Source organism: Sesamum indicum, linkage group LG1 (assembly GCF_000512975.1).
Source record: "Sesamum indicum cultivar Zhongzhi No. 13 linkage group LG1, S_indicum_v1.0, whole genome shotgun sequence".
In the NCBI taxonomy this organism is placed as follows: Eukaryota; Viridiplantae; Streptophyta; class Magnoliopsida; order Lamiales; family Pedaliaceae; genus Sesamum; species Sesamum indicum.
Window position 1 is genome coordinate 17,791,758 of NC_026145.1, and position 20,147 is coordinate 17,811,904.

At 39.8% G+C, this 20,147-nt stretch overlaps 5 protein-coding genes and 1 long non-coding RNA gene across 8 annotated transcripts; 4 read left to right on the top strand and 2 right to left on the bottom strand.

The window, feature by feature from the left end:
• On the top strand, nucleotides 651-2,880 carry LOC105172689 (probable aquaporin PIP1-5). Its single transcript, XM_011094229.2, has 4 exons — nucleotides 651-1,064; nucleotides 1,563-1,858; nucleotides 2,294-2,434; nucleotides 2,573-2,880. The coding sequence occupies exons 1-4, from the start codon at nucleotides 740-742 to the stop codon at nucleotides 2,666-2,668; spliced, it is 858 nt and encodes a 285-aa protein (XP_011092531.1). The 5' UTR covers nucleotides 651-739; the 3' UTR covers nucleotides 2,669-2,880.
• LOC105172701 (glycerol-3-phosphate 2-O-acyltransferase 4) lies at nucleotides 4,234-6,696 on the top strand. Its single transcript, XM_011094249.2, has 2 exons — nucleotides 4,234-4,886; nucleotides 5,574-6,696. The coding sequence occupies exons 1-2, from the start codon at nucleotides 4,254-4,256 to the stop codon at nucleotides 6,447-6,449; spliced, it is 1,509 nt and encodes a 502-aa protein (XP_011092551.1). The 5' UTR covers nucleotides 4,234-4,253; the 3' UTR covers nucleotides 6,450-6,696.
• On the top strand, nucleotides 8,088-9,729 carry LOC105172711. Its single transcript, XR_002287751.1, has 3 exons — nucleotides 8,088-8,668; nucleotides 8,767-9,198; nucleotides 9,301-9,729. It is a non-coding gene; the product is annotated as an uncharacterized LOC105172711 (long non-coding RNA).
• Nucleotides 10,047-13,100, bottom strand: LOC105172724 (cytochrome P450 86A8-like). Its single transcript, XM_011094280.2, has 2 exons — nucleotides 12,911-13,100; nucleotides 10,047-12,848 (listed from the first exon to the last, which is right to left on the bottom strand). The coding sequence occupies exon 2, from the start codon at nucleotides 11,967-11,969 to the stop codon at nucleotides 10,404-10,406; it is 1,566 nt and encodes a 521-aa protein (XP_011092582.1). The 5' UTR covers nucleotides 11,970-12,848; nucleotides 12,911-13,100; the 3' UTR covers nucleotides 10,047-10,403.
• LOC105172732 (origin of replication complex subunit 5) lies at nucleotides 13,565-17,451 on the bottom strand. Of its 3 annotated transcripts, none has more exons than XM_020692921.1 (5): nucleotides 17,287-17,451; nucleotides 15,590-16,430; nucleotides 15,061-15,483; nucleotides 14,120-14,435; nucleotides 13,565-14,027 (listed from the first exon to the last, which is right to left on the bottom strand). In XM_020692921.1, exons 2-5 carry the CDS (start codon nucleotides 16,426-16,428, stop codon nucleotides 13,977-13,979), a joined length of 1,629 nt encoding a protein of 542 aa, XP_020548580.1. In that variant the 5' UTR covers nucleotides 16,429-16,430; nucleotides 17,287-17,451; the 3' UTR covers nucleotides 13,565-13,976. The 3 variants fall into 3 exon arrangements, with proteins under 3 accessions (XP_020548580.1, XP_011092594.1, XP_011092603.1); XM_011094292.2 differs by lacking the exon at nucleotides 17,287-17,451 and adding an exon at nucleotides 16,774-17,258; XM_011094301.2 differs by lacking the exon at nucleotides 17,287-17,451 and adding an exon at nucleotides 16,542-16,760.
• LOC105172743 lies at nucleotides 17,541-20,147 on the top strand (the record flags this gene model as incomplete). Its single annotated transcript, XM_011094314.2, is given in 9 exon segments — nucleotides 17,541-17,698; nucleotides 17,939-18,019; nucleotides 18,318-18,407; nucleotides 18,491-18,657; nucleotides 19,302-19,371; nucleotides 19,569-19,648; nucleotides 19,731-19,793; nucleotides 19,904-19,980; nucleotides 20,084-20,147. Coding segments are annotated over 9 exon segments (770 nt in total), but the record flags the coding sequence as incomplete, so codon positions are not given.

Sequence of the window (20,147 nt, forward strand, 5' to 3'; positions counted from 1 at the left end):
TCTGTTTTTTTCTTTTTCTGTATATATACATATATAATTTTAATTAATAAAAATATGTCATAAATATATTTTAATTAAATTATATATATATATATAAATATATGCTTTTAATCTAGACTGGTGATCAAATTTAGTCTAATTTGGACCATTAATCTTGTTAATTCAATTTAAGCCTTAAATTACAAATCCAACAGCTATTAATAAGAATGAAAATATAATTCTATGATTAAAAATAAAAAAATAAATAATTAAAAATAGCGCGTGAACGGTACAAAATTGCGTGAGGGATTTATTTGCGTTATTATGGAAAAATATAAAGGATTAATTTGCTATTTTTTTAATAAAGGGTAATTTATTCATTTCGTATAATACAAGGGTATTTTGCATATAACTCAATAAAATAAACATTTATTTTAATATTATTTGCCACTAAATAATCAATTTGTAACTGCACGTTTTTGCAATTAATAATAAGATAAAATAAGTTATGAAGAAAAAGATCACAATGCAAAAATGAGAAGTATGGGGGTCTTAGTTAGAATATAGACAAGTCCAAGGGGAACACATGAAATTAGCGAGCCTGAAAAGAATGTACAGTTGTCCACTGACCCTTACCTTCTCAGTATAAAACTCCACTCTCTCCTCCTCACTTCCCACTACCACCATATCCACCAAGCAAAAAAGCTGCTCCCGAGGAAGAAAAGTTTGGAGAGAGAAAACTAGAGAGAGAAAGCAAAGAATGGAGGGGAAAGAGGAGGATGTGAAGCTCGGAGCGAACAAGTTTACCGAGAGGCAGCCTATAGGGACCTCTGCCCAGTCAAAGGACTACAAGGAGGCGCCACCGGCCCCGCTGTTTGAGCCCGGAGAGCTCCAGTCGTGGTCCTTCTGGAGGGCCGGCATTGCCGAGTTCATGGCTACTTTCTTGTTTCTTTACATCACAATTTTGACTGTGATGGGGGTTTCAAAGTCTGGAAGCAAGTGTTCCACTGTTGGTATTCAGGGAATTGCATGGGCTTTTGGTGGGATGATCTTTGCCCTTGTCTACTGCACTGCTGGCATCTCTGGTACCTCCCCACTACCACGCCCCTTGTGTGTGATGTTTTAGGTTCTATTTTGCTACTGTGTGGAAATCTTAATTTGCGGTGCTACTGCTACTGCTAATTCTAGGGGTTTTGTTGGTCGTTGAGCTTGAATCTGAACTCTAGTGTTGTTTTTGCAAGTTTTTCTCAATTTCATGCTTTGATCTGCAAGTTTTTCTGCTTCATTAACCACCTTTTGCCTTTTCGAAAATGGGCTTAAGTTTCTGCTGAAATTCTTTATGATCTTCTTTCCACCGTCGAAATGTGTAAGTATTATGCCTTCTGTAGCTGGGTTGCATGCACTGGCTTCAAATACAACTTACAAACTATTTATTATGCCCACAGTTACGCCTATACAATGCCTTTGATATATCGCCGAAATCTGTAATATTTATCATACTCTAATACCTTTTTGTTCATTCCTGCCATGTTTTCTGTAGGGAATTTCATGTACTGATCTGTTATGGTGTATGAATATTTCAGGTGGGCACATAAATCCTGCTGTGACATTTGGTCTGTTCCTGGCAAGGAAGTTGTCCCTGACCAGGGCAATTTTCTACATTGTGATGCAATGCCTTGGTGCAATCTGCGGTGCTGGCGTTGTCAAGGGCTTCCAGCCTTCTCTCTACCAGACTAAGGGCGGTGGTGCAAACGTTGTTGCCCATGGTTACACCAAGGGTGATGGCCTTGGTGCTGAGATTATTGGGACTTTTGTCCTTGTCTACACCGTCTTTTCGGCCACTGATGCCAAGAGGAACGCCAGAGACTCTCATGTCCCTGTAAGTAGTTCTAAATTCTATGATTAAACATATATATTTGTCTTAGCTAATATCTCCTTAGCCATATTTGTCGCACCTTGAGATGTTTACCTCAGGATAATTTGGTTTTCCTTCAGTCTCTTTTGTTATTGAATAGAAATTGAAAGAATTAGATTTAATTTCATTATATAGATTCCATATATAAGAGGGTAAGATAGATGCTCTTTGATCTGATGAATCTGTCTGCTAATGTGAGTGCGTGGTCGTAGATTCTTACTCTAATATACCAAGAAGCTGGAAATTTTGAAGGAGAGCATTGCGAGATGAGAGAATATTTCTTTCTCTTAATCTGTCTCACAAGATTGATGAACCTAAAATGCTTAAATTGAGCCAAAACAAAGTCTTGACGAATTGGTCAGGCCTGCCAAACTCTACTAATCTGTGAAACAATTGCAGATTTTGGCTCCACTTCCAATTGGATTCGCTGTGTTTCTGGTTCACTTGGCAACCATTCCCATCACCGGAACCGGCATCAACCCTGCCCGCAGCCTTGGCGCAGCTATCATTTACAACAAAGATCACGCATGGGATGACCACGTAAGTTTATTCCTATGTATACCATCAAACAAGTCGTATAACTGTAGAGCGATGAATTATGCGGAAAGGATGCTTGTTGGTTGATATTTTGGATTGACTAATAATGTTGCACTCATTGTTGCTGTGGTGTTGTTTCAGTGGATCTTCTGGGTTGGACCTTTCATCGGAGCTGCACTTGCTGCCCTCTACCACCAGGTGATAATCAGAGCCATCCCATTCAAGAGTGGCCACTGAATATAGACAGCCTTGTTCATGTTATGGGCTTTGAGGTGTTGCAGTTGGTGCTTAAGTGTGAGAGAGACTGCTGATTTCCTGTCTTGCTTTTGTCATGTAGGATTGTGTTTATTGTAGGAGTCACTTTTATGTATTTTATTGGATTTCTTGGAGCTCTTGGTTGTGTGTAAAGAATTGGGATTATTGTAATGTGGCTTTCCTTTCCTTTCAAATGTCAAACACCCCTCCCCCAACTGGAAAAAGAGAAACAAAAGAAAAAAGGAGCAGAATAAGTTGTGACACCATAAAGAACATTCTGGCGGACAAAATTACTACTGGAAGAAGAAAAGATTTCAAATCCATGTTAGGTCCATAAGCTTAATTAATCAGGAAAAGTTGTGTGTTTATTATCTAAATGAATATTCAAGTTGATATTGGGCTATTGTGGACTAAAAGGCCCATCAGAGTCTTGGATTATCTAATCGATAATTATAGAAGGGGTGGCCCATCCTAACTAATCTTTCATGATCAACATACACATGTGCAACAGCCAACAAGGAGACACCGATGTCATTAAATAAGGTGGGGTTACTTTACAAAAGTTTGTATGCAGATTAGAACTACTACTACTATTACTCCTCCCTATGTGCCAAAAGAAGAACCAATAACCTTAAATTCGAGATTGTTTGATGTTGCAACGTATAAATTCAAATAATTCAAGATTGTTTGATGTTTGCAAACGTATAAAGTGAATAATAATACCTGGCACAAGTCAATATCAAAGTTTCTTAAATGGGAATTAACCTGTATACCAACAAGTTTAACGGAGATGTAATGGTATTGAAACTTTTTGAGAAATCATTGAAAAAACAAAAGGAAAGGGCCATATGACCCTAGACTTAAGTTGTTTGATGGCAGAGAATTCAAAGTCTACCTCATCTACTCCCCATCTACCTTATGAAATTGTGAATGACATTTATAAAATTAGGGTGGAGTGGGGCACCTAAAGATGCATGACATTAGAGAAATTTCACCAACAATTTTGAATTAGCCCATCAAACAAAAAAAATCGAATCAACCACAAAATAGGACTTTCTACTAATATTACTGAATATCAATATTTGAACACGCATAAAAATTTAAGAGGTGGTGTAAAAGTAAAACAAGTTTTCCTGACTCTATTATCTTAATTTTTCAATCACAATCCGTATTAGTGATTTGTACTTTTATGAAAGGAGCGAATAGTATTTTTATTATGAAAAAAGACAAAAGTGGTTGAGAGTAATAAATATTTGAAGAAAGTTTGCATGTGAGAGCAATTATGAGATGGTATGTACTAATTTTTAGCAATTACTTCCCAACCGAAACTAGGAAGGACATTTTCGTCATTTCCTCCTCACTGTCAAATACACGTATAATTCCTCTTCAGGCCATTTTCGTCATTTTCGTTCCACACTCCATCTACCTCATTTAAAACCTCAGCTTCCCTCCTCCCTGAAAACATCCACACGCTGACATATATATATATATATGTGTATATATGCATATATCGAATCTACACACAGAGAGAGAGAGAGAGAGAGAGAGAGAGAGAGAGAGAGAGAGAATGGCTTCTGCGGCTGCTGTGGCCGCGCGTTTTCCGTCGATTGAGAAATGCGACACCTCTGGTGAGAATCGTCGCTCTATAGCGGCGGACCTGGACGGGACCTTACTCATCTCCCGTTCCTCCTTTCCTTACTTCATGCTCGTTGCCATCGAAGCCGGCAGCCTTCTCCGCGGCTTGATCCTCCTCTTATCGTTTCCCCTCATCGCCGTCGCCTACATCTTTGTTTCTGAGTCCCTTGCTATCCAGATGCTGATTTACATTTCCTATTCAGGACTCAAAGTTCGCGATATCGAGCTTGTGTCGCGTGCAGTGCTGCCGCGGTTCTACGCTAATGATGTTAGGCCTGAGAGTTATGAGGTTTTCGACAAGTGTGACAGGAAAGTGATTATAACGGCGAACCCTACGATAATGGTTGAGCCGTTCGTGAAGGAGTATTTGGGGGGAGATAAGGTGGTTGGCACGGAGATTGAGGTGGATCCGAAGACGAAGAAGGCAACAGGATTCGTGAAGAAGCCTGGGGTGTTGGTAGGGAAATGGAAGAAGTTGGGGGTGCTGAAGGAGTTTGGAGAGGAGAAGCCGGATATTGGGATTGGAGATCGGGAGTCTGATCATGATTTCATGTCCATTTGCAAGGTGAGTGTTACTTCCTTTTTCGTGATTTTGCGATCAACTAAATTCAGTGTAATGAATAAGATTGATCGAGTTTTACGTCCACTCATCCCATTATTTGGTCGTTTTTACAGGATATGTGTTCTAAGAGCTCTTTATGATATATATACACACACACACACTGGTGATTTTTCAGTAGGAAATTAAAAATATCTTTCATTTCCTTTTATTGTTAGTTCAAATAATCGATTATGTAAATTTGTGTGCATATGCTGTTTTCTTCTTTAGGCAAAAGAGTTGGCATATATAGCTTTAATCAAAATGTTACAAGAATCAACAATCTGACGTTGATCTAATTTTGACATGGACCATATCAAAAATTAGTTTATAGAGGTAAAGAGGGCTTTTCAAACAATCTTTATCTTTTTCATTGAATTGCTTTGCTTGCATGGTTCCAATTTTCCACATATAATAACTTCTGTCATGTTATTTAGCACTTGTCAGTGATTAACTGGTCTAATGGTAATGAGATTAGACCCCTCTTATTATTGATGAAAATCCCGTTTCTGTGTTTAATGAATTTCATTTGTCCCGATATTTTTTGTGTTCTCTTTCCATACGAATTGTAGGCTTTGAACTTTATATATCGTCCCTTTTATATGTGAAGAAGTTGTATATGATTCTAATCGCTTACTCACCTATGCTCAACAGGAGGGATATATGGTGCACCCTAGCAAATCAGCTAAACCGTTGCCACTTGATCGCCTGAAAAGCCGACTGATCTTCCATGATGGCCGATTAGTCCAGTGCCCCACTCCACTCAATGCACTAATCACCTACATTTGGCTCCCATTTGGATTCATTCTCTCCTTAATCCGTGTTTACTTCAACCTCCCTCTACCGGAGCGCATTGTCCGTTACACCTACCCCATGCTCGGTATTAACCTTGTGATCAAGGGCAACCCACCTCCTCCTCCCTCCGCCGGCTCCCCTGGCAATCTCTACGTGTGCAATCATCGCACGGCCCTCGACCCAATCGTCATTGCAATCGCGCTGGGGCGCAAAGTTTCATGCGTGACATATAGTGTCAGCAAGCTCTCAAGGTTCCTCTCTCCAATCCCAGCTGTGGCCTTGACACGTGATCGTGAGGCCGATGCTGCTAGAATCAAGGCATTGCTCCAGAAGGGCGACCTAGTTGTGTGCCCTGAGGGGACAACGTGCAGGGAGCCGTATCTGCTCAGATTCAGTGCTTTATTTGCAGAATTAAGTGACCGGATCGTACCTGTTGCGGTGAACCTTAAGCAGAACATGTTCCATGGCACAACAGTACGAGGTGTCAAGTTTTGGGATGCTTATTTCTACTTCATGAACCCCAGGCCGACATACGAGATCACGTTTCTCGAGAGGTTGCCAGAGGAGATGACATGCAAGGGGGGTGGGAAGTCGTCGATTGAGGTGGCCAATCATGTGCAGAGGATCTTGGCTGGTGCTCTTGGATTTGAGTGCACTCAGTTGACTAGAAAGGATAAGTACATGCTGCTTGGTGGGAATGATGGTAAGGTGGAATCAATATACTCCAAAAAATGAAATCAGAGGGTCAAAGATGAAGTTAATGATGAGTGCAGGAAGGTCTTTAGGTCGTATCTGTGAGGCTGAGGCGGACCGGGGGGTCAGATATTATTTTGTCCACAATTAATAATTGTGTATGAAGCAATTTTATGATGCATTGAACTCTCTCTTTTTGTGCATGAATGGAGTCGTTTAGGGTATATGGTTGATGCTGGTTGTTCTTGCAGTAAATTATTTTCATTTTATGAAAAATAAGTAGTCTATCTATCTTCTTCCACCAGGGCTATTGAAGACGCATTCGCATCGACAGGGTTGGTGAGCTAACCCAATTACTGGTTGGAAACAAAGAGAAATATAACGAGCTATCCAACTATAACAAATGATAATAAAAATTATTTTGTTTGCACTTATAGTGCCTTCATATCTCCTTTTCTTTTTCCTCAACCAACCAAATTAATTTTGTTTATTGGAGAGTTCACGGGCCGTAATTGAATAATTGGACCCGTACACTAATGGGCTTAGCCCAAATAAGCTTCATTTTCTACCATCCTGTTGGGCTTTTTCCCTGCCACTTTCACATCCCACAGAGGGGCTTTTAGTAAATTCAACAATCGACACTCCCCATCATGAATTTCCAAACCCACCCTCGTCTCGACCTCTTACATTCCAGTGTCACCAACGGCGTCTTTAAAACTACAAGGGAGGACATTATCGTCATTTGAGAACCCTGCAGAGGATGCTACCTGTCACTCTCTCAGCCCCTCTCTTCAATTTCCCGCTAACAAGAATAAAGTTGCAGAAAAATACAAAAAAGAATTGGTATGAAACGGCTCCCAAGATGTTACTGTTATCCACTTCGGACTCGGAAGATTTGATTTGAAATTCATTGTAGACCTGGAGATTTGAAAATATAAAGCAAAACATACGTACGGATTCTGGTTAGAATGGCAATCAGCGCCGTAGTTTCACACCGGAATTTCGGCTCCTTCGATCGGTTCTGGTAATTGTTTGCTAATTATGGCACCGTTGTTTAAATTCCTGTCTTCTGATGGTAACTTTTTAGATATTGACACTGTTTTAGTCGAACTGAGCTGAGAGATTAATTCTTAAGAATTTCAATGTTAGGACTTAAAATTGCATTCGGTTTGACACTGTCTGGATTTTTGAAGTACTGATGCATTATGCATTTCCAAAATTCTAGTAATTGCTTCGGAAAGTTCAAAGTGTAGGACACTGAAACAATTTGGTCTGTAGAATGTCCGTTAGTTATGGTATTTTTAGACTGTTCTGGATGTGTCCTCTTATTTGCTTGTGTTACCAGGACGACTTGCCTACAGATCATCAAAGATGTGCGACATTTTGACTACAAATGATAAGTTTATATTTTTGCCTCTAGCTGAAGTATCTTAGCATATTTGCTGCAGCACAGATTCTTGGAGGCATATGGGCTGATAAAATAGGTGGGAAGCTAGTACTTGGTTTTGGAGTAGTTTGGTGGTCGGTTGCAACAGTTTTCACACCTATGTCTTCCAGAATTGGGCTTCCCTTCTTACTCATTATGCGTGTCTTCATGGGAATTGATGAGGTTAGCTGCTCGCATTCTTGTACATAGATTTGCTATATGTTGCTTGTCAACCCAAAGTTTCGTGAGTCACAACCAGCATATATTCATACTTCTGAAGTTAGATTTTAAGCTGAGTATATAGCATATACTCCCGGAGTTCTTCTGTAATGTGAATTTTACACGAGAAAGTATTAGATAACTTCAAACACAATGATCAAATCGATTTCTATATATTCTTTGTACTAAATGTTGCTGTTCGTGATGCATTTTAAACAATATTGGCCACAATTAACCTCCGCCCCTCAATGGATGTATTATAGACTAGCTCTTGTATGACAAAGTTCTGAATCAATTCATCCACATTCTTGCTCAAAGTTCAAGAATCTTACTTGTCTAGACATGGTGTTCTCTTCTAATAATGAGGTTTTATTTTATAAATCATGGTGTTGCTATGCCTGCTAGAATAATTTGTTGTCAAAATGGGTTCCCGTGTCTGAAAGATGCAGATCTCTTGCACTAGTATACAGCAGCATGTATCTTGGATCAGTTACCGGTTTGGCATCTTCACCCATGTTGATCCACAATTTCAGGTGGCCATCTGTTTTCTATTCTTTTGGATCCCTTGGAAGTACCTAAGGCCTCACTTCCTTCGGCCGCATATCGTCTGATGGAGGTGAATATGTTCCATATTCTCCTAATACGTGATTAAATAATTAATTACTGAGCACTCATTCTAATTGCTTTCCCATACTTTTGTGATTGTTTGCATAGGTTTTGAAGTTCAGCCTTAGCCGTGTTTGCAAACATAGGTGGTTGGATTACTGATTTCCTCGTGAGCAGAGGTGTTTCCATCATAACAGTTCACAAGTGTTGTTGGGTAGGACAGCGTTTGATGCTGTTCATCATACAGATATAGTTGGGCTTAAGTGTAGTGAGTCTTCTGCAATTCTCTTGTCACATGATGCAGCAATTGGGTTTCTAGGCCCTGCTTTCTTCCTTACACAGACTTAGTAATGAGAAGATGCCCGCTTTAGCAGTGCTATGCATGGTGTGCAGCCAGGTTCAAGCCATTCTTGTTGCATTCTCCCCTTTTATCTCACAACTTGAGACAACTTGTGTATGATTTTTCTACAGGGTTCGGATGCATTCTCTCAATCTGGATTATACTCCAAGAATCACCAAGATATTTAGCCACGTTATGCAGTAAGTGCTTCTACTTTTTCCTGTTGTAAATATTTGACAGTTACCTAAATATAACGATTGTCAGTCTGATATTCTAATCCTAGTATGGTGCTTCTATTGCAGGGAGTACGATTGGGTCTGTGCTGGTGTAGTTGCCGGCGTTTTTGTGACTGCTGCAACTGGATACATACTTTATTTTCTTAAGATACTCTTTTGGCTTTATGGTTCTTATTGGCAACTTCTTACCGTATTTGGTCTATTACCGATTGATTCTTGCTTTATCTCAGGTTCTTGGGACGATGTGTTCAAAGTGGCTGTTGCATTGTACATCATAGGCACATTAGTGTTGAACTTCTTTTCCACAGGAGAGAAAATTCTTGACTGGGTTAGTCAGAATATGTAAAAAGATTTGTTAATTTACCATGTAAAGAATGCATCTAAAGAAAACTTAGAGGGCCCCAGTTCGAATAAGTTGAACAAAACCCCCTCTAAACACAACATTTTCTTTTCTTTAGCTTTTTTAATTACAGTCCATCAAATGCCAAAGAAAACCTCAAATGGACAAATATATGAATTCTGCTATTCTGACATTGTTGCCTTTCTGTTGCAATCAATGATTGAGATGTATAATCTATTTCTGGTGAAGACTCCAGTAACAAATTACTAACCAGACATGCAAGTGAAAAAAACTGGTGTTTCAAGTCTTGATTAATGCTTTAGATATGTTTGTAGAAGGATTGAATTAAGTACTCTACTAAATTCTCAGCCAAAAAAGGAAAATTGGATAGGTTGATTACAAAAACTGTCGGAAATAAGAATATAAAGAATCAGAACAATAACAAAACCCAAAAATTAATAATAAAACAAGGAAAAAAAAAAAGATGAATAATTTGTAATTAAAAAGTGAAGGGCAAAAAAGGAGAAGACATTGGCTGGCTCCACACCTTTCTTCATCTTCCCGCAATGAATGGTTGTACCTTCAAACATGAATCCCATGAGGAGGAGCCGAACCATATTTACTTACATGCATTCAAACCAAAATTAAGCCACGCACCCATCCGTGCATGTGACTTTGTCTCACAAATATTGTCAGAGAACCACCCACAGCCACCCTACCCAACAATTTCCTTAATCATCACTCCAACCACCGCTTTAAACCACCCCAACCACCACATCTACCCCTACTCCTCCGCCGCCTATGCAATTCATCAACTTCTCTCCGCCCCCTAATTATTCATTATACTTGCAACTATTGGGCTTAAGTCCCTTGCACGAACATCCACTTTAAGCCCATGCCTCATGAACAACGTCAATGACATCTTCTGCTCCACTTTGTGGCCAGCTGCCATCGTCAACCGGTGGCGGAGCAGCACAGCCGCCGCTATCGATTTCATTTGCAGAGATGCCAAGTCCTTCCCTAGACATATTCGTGGCCCGGCATTGAACGCCACGAACTTGTAAGAATCGTGCATCACAAACTTGTTGCCATCCTCGGACAACCACCTCTCCGGCTTGAACTCCAAGCAGTCGTCCCCCCACGTCGACTTCATCCGCCCCGCCGAGTATATCGAGTACGTAACTGACGACCCCGCCGGAACAAATGTACCATCCGGCAAAATGTCGTCGGCCACCACATGCTTCGAGTCCTCCGGCACCGAAGGGTACAACCTAAGAGTCTCAGATAATGCAGCTTTCAAGTATACTAAACGGTCAACTTCTTCAAATGCGAGTGGCTCGTCGGCCCACCTGTCCACGTCAGAGCCACGTGTCTCGATCAAAACCGTGCATATCTCGTTCAAGATTTTGGTTTCCACCCTTGGATTCTGGATGACCAGCCAGAAGAACCAGCTCAGCGCGACGGATGACGTATCTCTTCCAGCTAGGATGAAGTTGAGTGCCACGTATCGCAAGAACTCGTCCGAGTATGATTCTTTCTTCTTCATGAATCTTGACAGCAAGTCATCGTGTGGGTTGGCATCCTTCTGCTGAGTCATCAGCTCGAGCTTACGTGTACAGATGACACCGGATAGATACTCGTCCACGTGAACAAGGCTTCGGCTCAAGCTGACTTCCATTCCTAGCCGAAGCCATTTCTTCAACTTCCATATCACTTCTGGGAAGATGAACCTCTGCAGGGAAGCCTCGGTGGCTCGGTCGAAAGCCGACGCGAAGCTGTTATCCGGGAGGCCAAGAGCCAGCGTCTCCGGGTCCTTCCCGAAAGTCAAGCCGCAAATGTTATCGAAAGTGAGCCTGAGCAAGAGATCCTGCAAGTCCACCGGCTTGGCTTCAAGCTGAGCCGCCTTCAAGATGGGGCAGAATCGATTCTTGATGGAGCGGTTGACCCATCTAGCCATGGCTTGGCGCAGAGTCCGAGTAGTGAACTCTAGCGCAGCCGTCTTCCTCTGGAAGAGCCACGTGTCGCCATCGGAGTTGAAAATCCCCTGGCCCAGTAGATCATGGAAAACGGCTTGCCAAGTCGGGCCCTTGGGGTAATTATCGAACCGGGCTTTCAAGATGTGCTCCAAGTTCTTGGGGTCACAAGTGACGGTCACAAGGCCTTGCTTTCGGGCCAAGAATGGCACGGCACAGATGCATGTCTGGTACGTGCCGCCGCAGGCGCGGAGGTTGTCAGCGATCCAGTCGTGCATGCGGTCGGCATTCTCGATGAGGCCGGGAAGACTGCCCAAGAGGGGCCACACACGCGGGCCCTTGAGTGATTTGGAAATGAAGGTGAACCAGAGGAGGTAACAAGTGACGGCAGTAAATAACAACAATGCTAACGAGATATCCATGTTAGAAAAACAAGAAGATGTATGAGGATGTTTTGTTTCTGTGTTGTGTAAGGGAAAAGGATGTAAGAGGAGGGAAGAAGGTATGTGTGAGAGAGAGGTGAAAGAATATGAGGAGAAAAAGGGGATTTATAGAAGAGAATTGTAATGAAAAGGGTAATAACTAAGGGGTTGAATTACTCTTTTTTATCTCACTTTAAACAATCAGATGCAACCACCATAAATGCATTCCAGAGGCAGTTGAAGAGATTTAAGGACACAAGAGTCAAAAGGACAACCCAAAGAGGAAACCACTCTGTCAAAATATCAAATACCATCACCACAAACTAATTACAATGGTTTTCTTTTCATACAACCCCTCTCTCTCTCTCTCTCTCTCTCTCTCTCCCTGTGTACAACTAATCCTTGCAGTGCAGAGAGAAGAGCTGTGGCCTTTATTTCAAGCATTTAATGAATGGAAATAAATGAGATTAGTTGAGAAAGCATGGTGAATGTAGGGATTCTTGTAATAACACACAAAGCTGCAGAAAAATAGGAAAACTTGGCTGTAATGATTTGGCTGTTTGCTTCTTTTTCCCAACTTTATACACAGGATTTGTTTATCAAATTTATGAGGATCATAAATGGAACATGGGTTGGAGCTTATCAGTTCGGTGAACAACCCACCCACAATTTATAGCACCAATCTCATTTTCGTGAGTCAAAAACATCACAACAAAATAAAATAAAAATTCAATCTTTATCCCGTGCCTCTTGGATTTTACGTCCAAAACCACAGTAAAATTGTGTACATTACCAAGGAGATTGAGTATTTGACCCTCTTCAATGCCCAAGTTTGTTTGCAGTAGCAGAACCAAAGTCAACCTTCTGATCATGATTTTCCTGCCAATAAAAAAGTCAACCCTGCTGCCACATAGTTTTCGCTTTGGTAAAACAAATCTTACCTGAATTCTTGGAATTTGAGCCTTTTTTTCTGGTCTATCAGATTGTTGTAACTCAGAGGAGAGGAGAGGAGGTTCATCAGAATCGTTGGATGATGATAGATAACACGCATTTCCTAAGCGGCTAAGATACTTGAACTTGAGATGTTTTGACTTTCTTCACAATAAAGGATTGGTATTGTCTTGTCCCGGATCCACGAGCCCCTTGGATATCAAAATTATTACCAGACCAATTGAATCTGTATTGGAGTTTCATTGTAAACAATTCATTTGAGTTATTTAATTCAATTTTACAAGATATGTACTTTATCAATTTTTAATCCATACATATGGTCTGAACTATTACAAGTGACTTTGTCTCTCAACAATTTTCCACATTCATCAGACAATGGGTATTGAACCAAAAATAGCAATTGTAGTATAACTATCCTGATTAATTGAGTGAAACCTTTCTAGAAATCGCTATTGTCTAATGGATTCCATAAAAATAACTCATTCTTCACACACAAACGTGTGTGTTTGTGTATTAACCATATATGATCAGTCCAAATATCCAACAAGCATCTCAATTTGTATTCGCACAATTCCTCAATCGGTCAATTGCACAATCCTCAATCCTCCCAACTTTTGCATGTATATGAAGTTCCAGAGCGATAGTAAGTATAAGAATCAAGAGCATTCCTCAAGTCAAAATCATTTGACAGGCAGAAGGCGATTTGATTACAAATAAACAAGCCAAAGCATATGAATGCTGACTAAATGATATAAACAGGGGGCTCCAGGGGAAAAGCAGGAAATGGTGCTTGCACTTGCAAAAGATAGACAAACAGTACAATTTCTTTCCCACAGCTTCACATTCCGTTGAAATCCCAAAGAAACCAAATGATGGGCGTTTTAGCAAGCTGGAGCACTTCAGAACTTGGGAACAATAGCAGCCACGCTTTGATGTTGGACCGTTCTTGAATTGGCTGGATTCCATTTCCACATGTAGCCAATAGAGCTTTGCTCTATTCAAGGTTAACCTTACTTATTGCATCAGTTGAAGGCAACATGAGTATTGAACAATATATCACCTTCTGTACAAGTATTTTGACAAGGGGAACTTCAGACTCCTTGCTATCTGTAAGCCAATTTAAAACATCATATCAATCACTACATTAAGGATGATTCAGAAGCACGGATGACCACACAAAACCATAATTTGATATATACCTTTAAAGCCATATCTTCAGATATTGTGGAGCGGTACCGTGTTGAGCCTTCCAGTGGACAGCTTCCTCCTTTGGTAATAAAATTGGCACTGCATAGACTGGATAATTGCAAGAGAATGTCAGACATCAGTCCACTAGCAGAGCCCTCAGCTTCCAGGCCAGCATTTTGTGGTTCTTCGTCATCATGTAAATACTCTGCAACAGATGTGATGCATTGAAATATGGCCAACAACCTTTCTAGAGGGAAAGTTCCAGGTCCTTTCATGAGTAACTCTTGTTCTTTAGTTTCCTTCTGCTCCATTGATCTTTCAGAGCCCCTAAAATATGTACAGAACAGAACAAAATTATTTTTCCCACTTTTAAAGTTCAACTTTAGCGCAGAAAAAGTGAAATTGCCAAAAAAGCAGTTGCAATTCTAGAATAACTCTTCAGGGAGCACATGAGCTATAACAAACACCATACAACAGGTAACTCTTTTCTCCTGGTCATTGAGGTAGAAGGACATATCCTGAAGATTATTTTATGTTTATTAACTAAAACTAATGTGATATATATACTTCTATAGTTAAATTGAAAGCAGTAGGCCCTCATCCTTGTACAGGCATGCTCTTGCTAAAACTTGAGATGCGCAATCCTCCAGCGATTCTTGAATAACAACCAGAAGAAGACACAACATACTTGGTAAATTCTGAAAAACATAAAAATGATCCATACACCACAAGCTTCAATTGATTTTTGTTTCAATATAAATTTTCCGAGCAAACCCCTATATCAAAGACTCAATTATTTACAGACTAAGCAAAAGCGGTAATTTGCCAGCATATAAGAGAGAAAGGAGTTGTTTTTGAAAAGATAAGAATAAATTTCCAAGGGAAACAAGACCTATATTTGCAACTTCATAGTTTACACTACCATCAGATATCTTTGTGGTCAAACCCTTACTTTCTCTTTCTTTTCCGATTGTCTGATCCCCCTGTTGAATCAAAAAGTGAGGCATCAAGGGTTGCTGGATTTCTTGAAGCGAGAAATGCAGAAATAAGCAGATATTTTGCAGAAGTAGACATATGGAAGTCGATTTCATCTAGAGTTTCAAAAGCTCCCAATTTCTTTGTGGTATTCTTCCTCAGGGTCCTGTCTTTGTTAGCTGAGGGTTTGAGCAGAGGTTGAAAAGAAACACTGGACGTCTCATTCAGGGAAAGTGAGATGAATGGTTGAAGATGACTAAATAATTTTCTCTTCATGTCTTCATTAGGGACAGCCCCCAAATCACCAAGAGGTTCACAATACTTCTTGAATAAAGGTAAGAAGGCCGTAGATAATTCGTCAATCCGTCTTGTAATTCTACAGAAAGGTCTCAGCACCAAACTGTTCAACAGAAAAGCAAAGATATGAATAAAGTTAATTCTTCTATGAACAAGATGATAAAAGTAAAACATGTTGCAAGCAATAATAACTAAAGTGAGATACATACTCCAGAAACGAGGAATAAAGCTTGGGATTTGCTTGATTTTTCATGAATATAAGGCGCAAATCATCTTCTGTGTAATCAGGAAAATAGACAGGAAATGGCTCGACATAACCTGTGTCTGATTGAAATGTATCAAGAGAAGTCCTACTGATGAAAATCAGACCAAGCTCTGGCATTTTCAGAATATCATACAAATTGAACAAAAGGGGTAATATACTAAAACTCTTATCCCATTCTCTAACAACCTCAAGATTATCAAATATCAAGTAAACCATCCTCCCATTAACCTGCGAAGACGACTTCTTGGAGCTCAACTTTCCAGGATTCCCTTTGAGACTGTCTACAAGAGTACTCAAAGCTTCACGCAGTAGGTTAACAAAATCAGAGGGCTTTTCACATCGCTTAGCACTCAAATAACCATTGCTCTCGTTCTTCCTGTGAAGCAAAAGCTGATTCAAGATGGACTCAAACAGTATCCGGGGATTATAACAGGTGATGCAGCTAGAGTAAATGAATGGGCGGGTCAAGTGCTTGAACATCTGAAGTATAATGCTTGTCTTTCCTGTTGAAGCGCCTCCATAGAGAAATGTCGGAACCAGGGGGGAATCCAAAGGGCCCAAAAGATTGATTAATTCAAGAATTTTTGTTTGCCTCCCTGGAAAGGAATTGATTAACTCATCGAGACTTATGCATTCACCATGGAACACAAGATCGTCTACTGACGAAGATTGCAACTTATTAGTAGCTTTTGAAGCCTCTACTGGAGCTTTTAGACTCGGAGTGCTACAAGAAGACAATCTTGTGGTTCTTCTACTGATCTGTGGGCTTTCCTCTTTACCCATCTCTGTTAAAATGCACAAAATCATTTATAGAAAAAGAAGAAGAAGAGGCAGGAAAAAATAACAGAACTCTTTCTCAGACTAAATGAACATGCATAGATTTATAAAATGAGTACCTAATTTAGCCGTGGTGACTGGTGTGAGAGAGAGAGTAAAAATGGAGTTAGATGTATATAAATGTGAAGAGCAGTTCGTATTTCTATTCTCCCCAATACAAATAGAAGTTTTTCTTTACCAAATTTGCCATCATGTTTCCAGATAATAATCGTTCATTCCAATTACCAAACAAAATTCCAAAGCCTAATTTACCATAAATACCATATGTTAGTAACGAATGAAAGATTACACCTTAGTTGCAAGCTGCAACAGTTATGCACCATTTACGTTATAATTTCGAGCCTGCAACAAGATTGAAAACCCAGAAAGAGACTGTCTCAACTCTTACTGCCCATAAACCGGTACACATTCATTCCTCAGCAACAAATCCAAACTTAACCCCGGGGGGAAAAAACGAAGAAGAGAAAAGACATTCCCAGCAATCAAGGCGAAAAGCCCTAATCCCCAATCTTAGCACAAACCTCATCCTGTTCTCATTCCCCCATCTCCGCTGAAAACCTCATCCCATTCCTATCCTAATCCAGAAAATTTTCCAATGGAAAAAAAAAAAGAAAAAAACCAACAACAACAACACAGTCTATACACTAACAGACCAAAACTACACAACCCAAAACAACGATTTCAACTACACACACGACAAACAAACACCCGCTTCCCCCTAAATCAAATTCAAACCCACCAAACTAACACAAACCAAGTAAGCAAACAAGATAACTTGCGCCGCTGTTCAGGGAAGTAGAGTACCTGAAAATGAAGAAAAGAACAGAGTTCGCCAAAAGGTAGCTTCGAGTTATGGAAATGGCGGCAATCATCGAGAGCAGAAAACGGCTGACCGCATCATTACTGAATTGTGGGCTTCTAAAATTCGACCCAAATAATGTATTCATTTGTGTTGGGCCCAACAAATACAGAAACTTAAATGTAGCCCAATTAATGGCCCATCAGTTAGGCCCATATTCGTGGGCCTCCTCATGGAAGTACTCTTCTGGTGTGGCGGGTAACAAACAGAATGTTATCTGCAAATTTTCTCTTCTTCTTCTTTTTGTTGACATAATAATTAATCTTCAAACACACAGTGATGGGGGATCTCTACGCTCTGGATTTTGATGGGGTCCTCTGCGACAGCTGCGGAGAGAGCTCTCTTTCTGCTGTCAAGGTTTTGCTGATGTTTTGATTATGGGTTTTTGTATTTATTGTAATTTGATGTTTTTGACTAAACATTTACTTCCGTTCAGTACCCTCTTTCTGCTGCTGAGTTGTCGTATTTTGTGTGCTTTTCTTATAATTTGATGGAATGCATCCGAAGTACTTTTATTCTTTACTCGCATTTATTTAGTTCTGTATGTATGTTGTTCTTTTTTTCCTCTAATTTGGTCGGGTTTGGTTCATTGGTTAGGCTGCTAAAGTAAGATGGCCGAGTCTGTTCAGTGGGGTGGAATCATCTCTGGAGGATTGGATTGTTGATCAGATGCATATAGTAATGTTTTCTTCCTGTCTTTGATGCTCTCTCTCTCTCTCTCTCTCTCTCTCTCTCTCTCATTTCAGGTTTAACTGAATGCTTTGATTCTCTCTCCAAAAAAATGAAAATAAAAATAGAATCTTTTAGAGTTCTACAGCAAAAAGTTTGACGGTTTTGCCGTTCTTAAATACGGTTTGACTGTACAAGCAGCACTTGTAGCTCAGAAGATATAGGAATCCTCAAAAAGAATAAAAGAAATTAGGATGTCATTAATGGTTAGATATTCTGGAAATGATGGGCTGTTAACTGGTTTCAGGTTCGACCGGTGGTAGAAACTGGATACGAAAATGTATTACTTGTGAGGTTGCTGCTGGAGACCCAAATTCCTTCTATTCGGAAGTCTTCAGTGGGTGTCTTACGTGTTAATCTACTCCTTTCACTATTTGATGACTGAAATCCCTAACATATTGGATCTTCTTTATGTGTAAGGTCGCAGAGGGACTTACGGTTGAGGGAATATTGGAGAATTGGATGAAAATAAAACCTGTAATTATGGAAGAATGGAATGAGAATAGGGATGAGCTAATCGATCTCTTTGGAAAGGTGAGGGATGAGTGGATGGATAATGACTTGGCTACCTGGATAGGTGCAAACAGGTAATTTTTTGTTTTTCTGATCAGGTGTTATATTACTCATACACCAGCCTTTGTATATTGACTCTATAGGTTTTTACAATTAAGTGGCTTAGAATTTAGATGCAGGAAAAAGGTCTCCTGTTTCAAAAGTGCATAACAATGCCTGCTAAATCTAAAGGTCTCAGTTTTAGCATGGCTCTGCCTCTTCTAATTCTATATAGCTATTCTTTGTGAACTCGAAGATACAAGGAAATATGGCAAAATAACAATACCACGAAATTTGCACTATTCCCTCCACATGGGAGCAAAGGGTTGTATTCGGGTTTTTGGTAAATCCTTTGCTGTGCTAAACTTTTGAACGAATGCGGTTGTTCTTTTACTGGTAAACAAACAGAATGGTCTCTTTATGTATTCAATGGTTCGTTTTGATAACAATGGTTGCTCAAAGATGGTACGAATTCCATTGATTGCCTGCTTCCTTGGTTGTTTAATTTACAAACTAGGATAGGTTTAAATGTCCATGTAAGGAACTCCCAAATGTTTATTTTGTGATGTCTCTCAAGTTCAGATTCTACTAGTTATTTATATTCTTGGGTGTTGCTTATTCTGTCAGGTTTCAGTACTATCCCTTGTAAATTTTGATCAGTCTTGTTCATAACCCACAGATTTTATCCTGGTGTTCCTGATGCCCTGAAGTTTGCTAGTTCAAAGCTCTATATTGTCACAACAAAACAGGTGAAACCAATTTAACACTCTGATTCAAAAACCCATGGCATCAATGAATTTATTACACCAGCAGTATCATGTGGAATCTTCTTGTGTCAAGTTGGAGAAAGTTCCATCTTAATTAGACATTTATAATTATCTTGTCATTTTGTACCTTAATGTTGTAAGGCTCTGCTGTCGTTAACTGGTTGCTAGATTCTTTATAGAGCCGTTTTGCAGATGCTTTACTTCGAGAGCTTGCCGGAGTAACTATTCCTCCTGAAAGAATCTATGGTCTGGGAACTGGGTAAGTATTTTCAGAATAAAGAGTTAAACCAAAGAAAAGAAACAACATTAACTTTGATCTTATCAATGGAAAAATTTGTCAGTCCAAAAGTAAAGGTGCTGAAGCAACTCCAAGACATGCCAGAACACCAGGGCCTAACCCTTCAGTAAGATCATATATTTATAGACATTAAGAGCAATTTGTAACGTCTTTCAATATTTATTTTTCTAAAAATAGAACTTGTAGGAACTTATTTTGTGTTCTATGTTGGAAAAGCTTTGTTGAAGACCGACTTGCGACTCTGAAGAATGTCATTAAAGAGGCAGAATTGGACAAATGGAACCTCTATCTAGGTAATTGAAGCTCTCGTTGGCTGACAAGCTGATGTTTATATATATTTCTCGTTATCTCTGCTATTATATTATTTGGATTCTTAAGACAAAGAAAGTGAAGCAGGGGATTGGGGCTATAACACTCAAAAAGAGAGACAGGAGGCTGCAAGCATTTCCAGGATTCGCCT

What these genes read in the sequence shown, in the direction of transcription:
- LOC105172689 (XM_011094229.2), top strand. Translation starts at nt 740, where the DNA reads ATGGAGGGGAAAGAGGAGGATGTGAAGCTCGGAGCGAACAAGTTTACC. An exon ending in CTGCACTGCTGGCATCTCTG is followed by an intron (nt 1,065 to 1,562) that starts GTACCTCCCCAC and finishes TGAATATTTCAG; the next exon opens with GTGGGCACATAAATCCTGCT. An exon ending in ATCACGCATGGGATGACCAC is followed by an intron (nt 2,435 to 2,572) that starts GTAAGTTTATTC and finishes GTGTTGTTTCAG; the next exon opens with TGGATCTTCTGGGTTGGACC.
- LOC105172732 (XM_020692921.1), bottom strand. Translation starts at nt 16,428, where the DNA reads ATGGGTAAAGAGGAAAGCCCACAGATCAGTAGAAGAACCACAAGATTG. An exon ending in AATCGGAAAAGAAAGAGAAA is followed by an intron (nt 14,436 to 15,060) that starts GTAAGGGTTTGA and finishes TACATATTTTAG; the next exon opens with GGGCTCTGAAAGATCAATGG. An exon ending in CTGAAGATATGGCTTTAAAG is followed by an intron (nt 14,028 to 14,119) that starts GTATATATCAAA and finishes ATTGGCTTACAG; the next exon opens with ATAGCAAGGAGTCTGAAGTT.
- LOC105172724 (XM_011094280.2), bottom strand. Translation starts at nt 11,969, where the DNA reads ATGGATATCTCGTTAGCATTGTTGTTATTTACTGCCGTCACTTGTTAC.
- LOC105172701 (XM_011094249.2), top strand. Translation starts at nt 4,254, where the DNA reads ATGGCTTCTGCGGCTGCTGTGGCCGCGCGTTTTCCGTCGATTGAGAAA. An exon ending in ATTTCATGTCCATTTGCAAG is followed by an intron (nt 4,887 to 5,573) that starts GTGAGTGTTACT and finishes TATGCTCAACAG; the next exon opens with GAGGGATATATGGTGCACCC.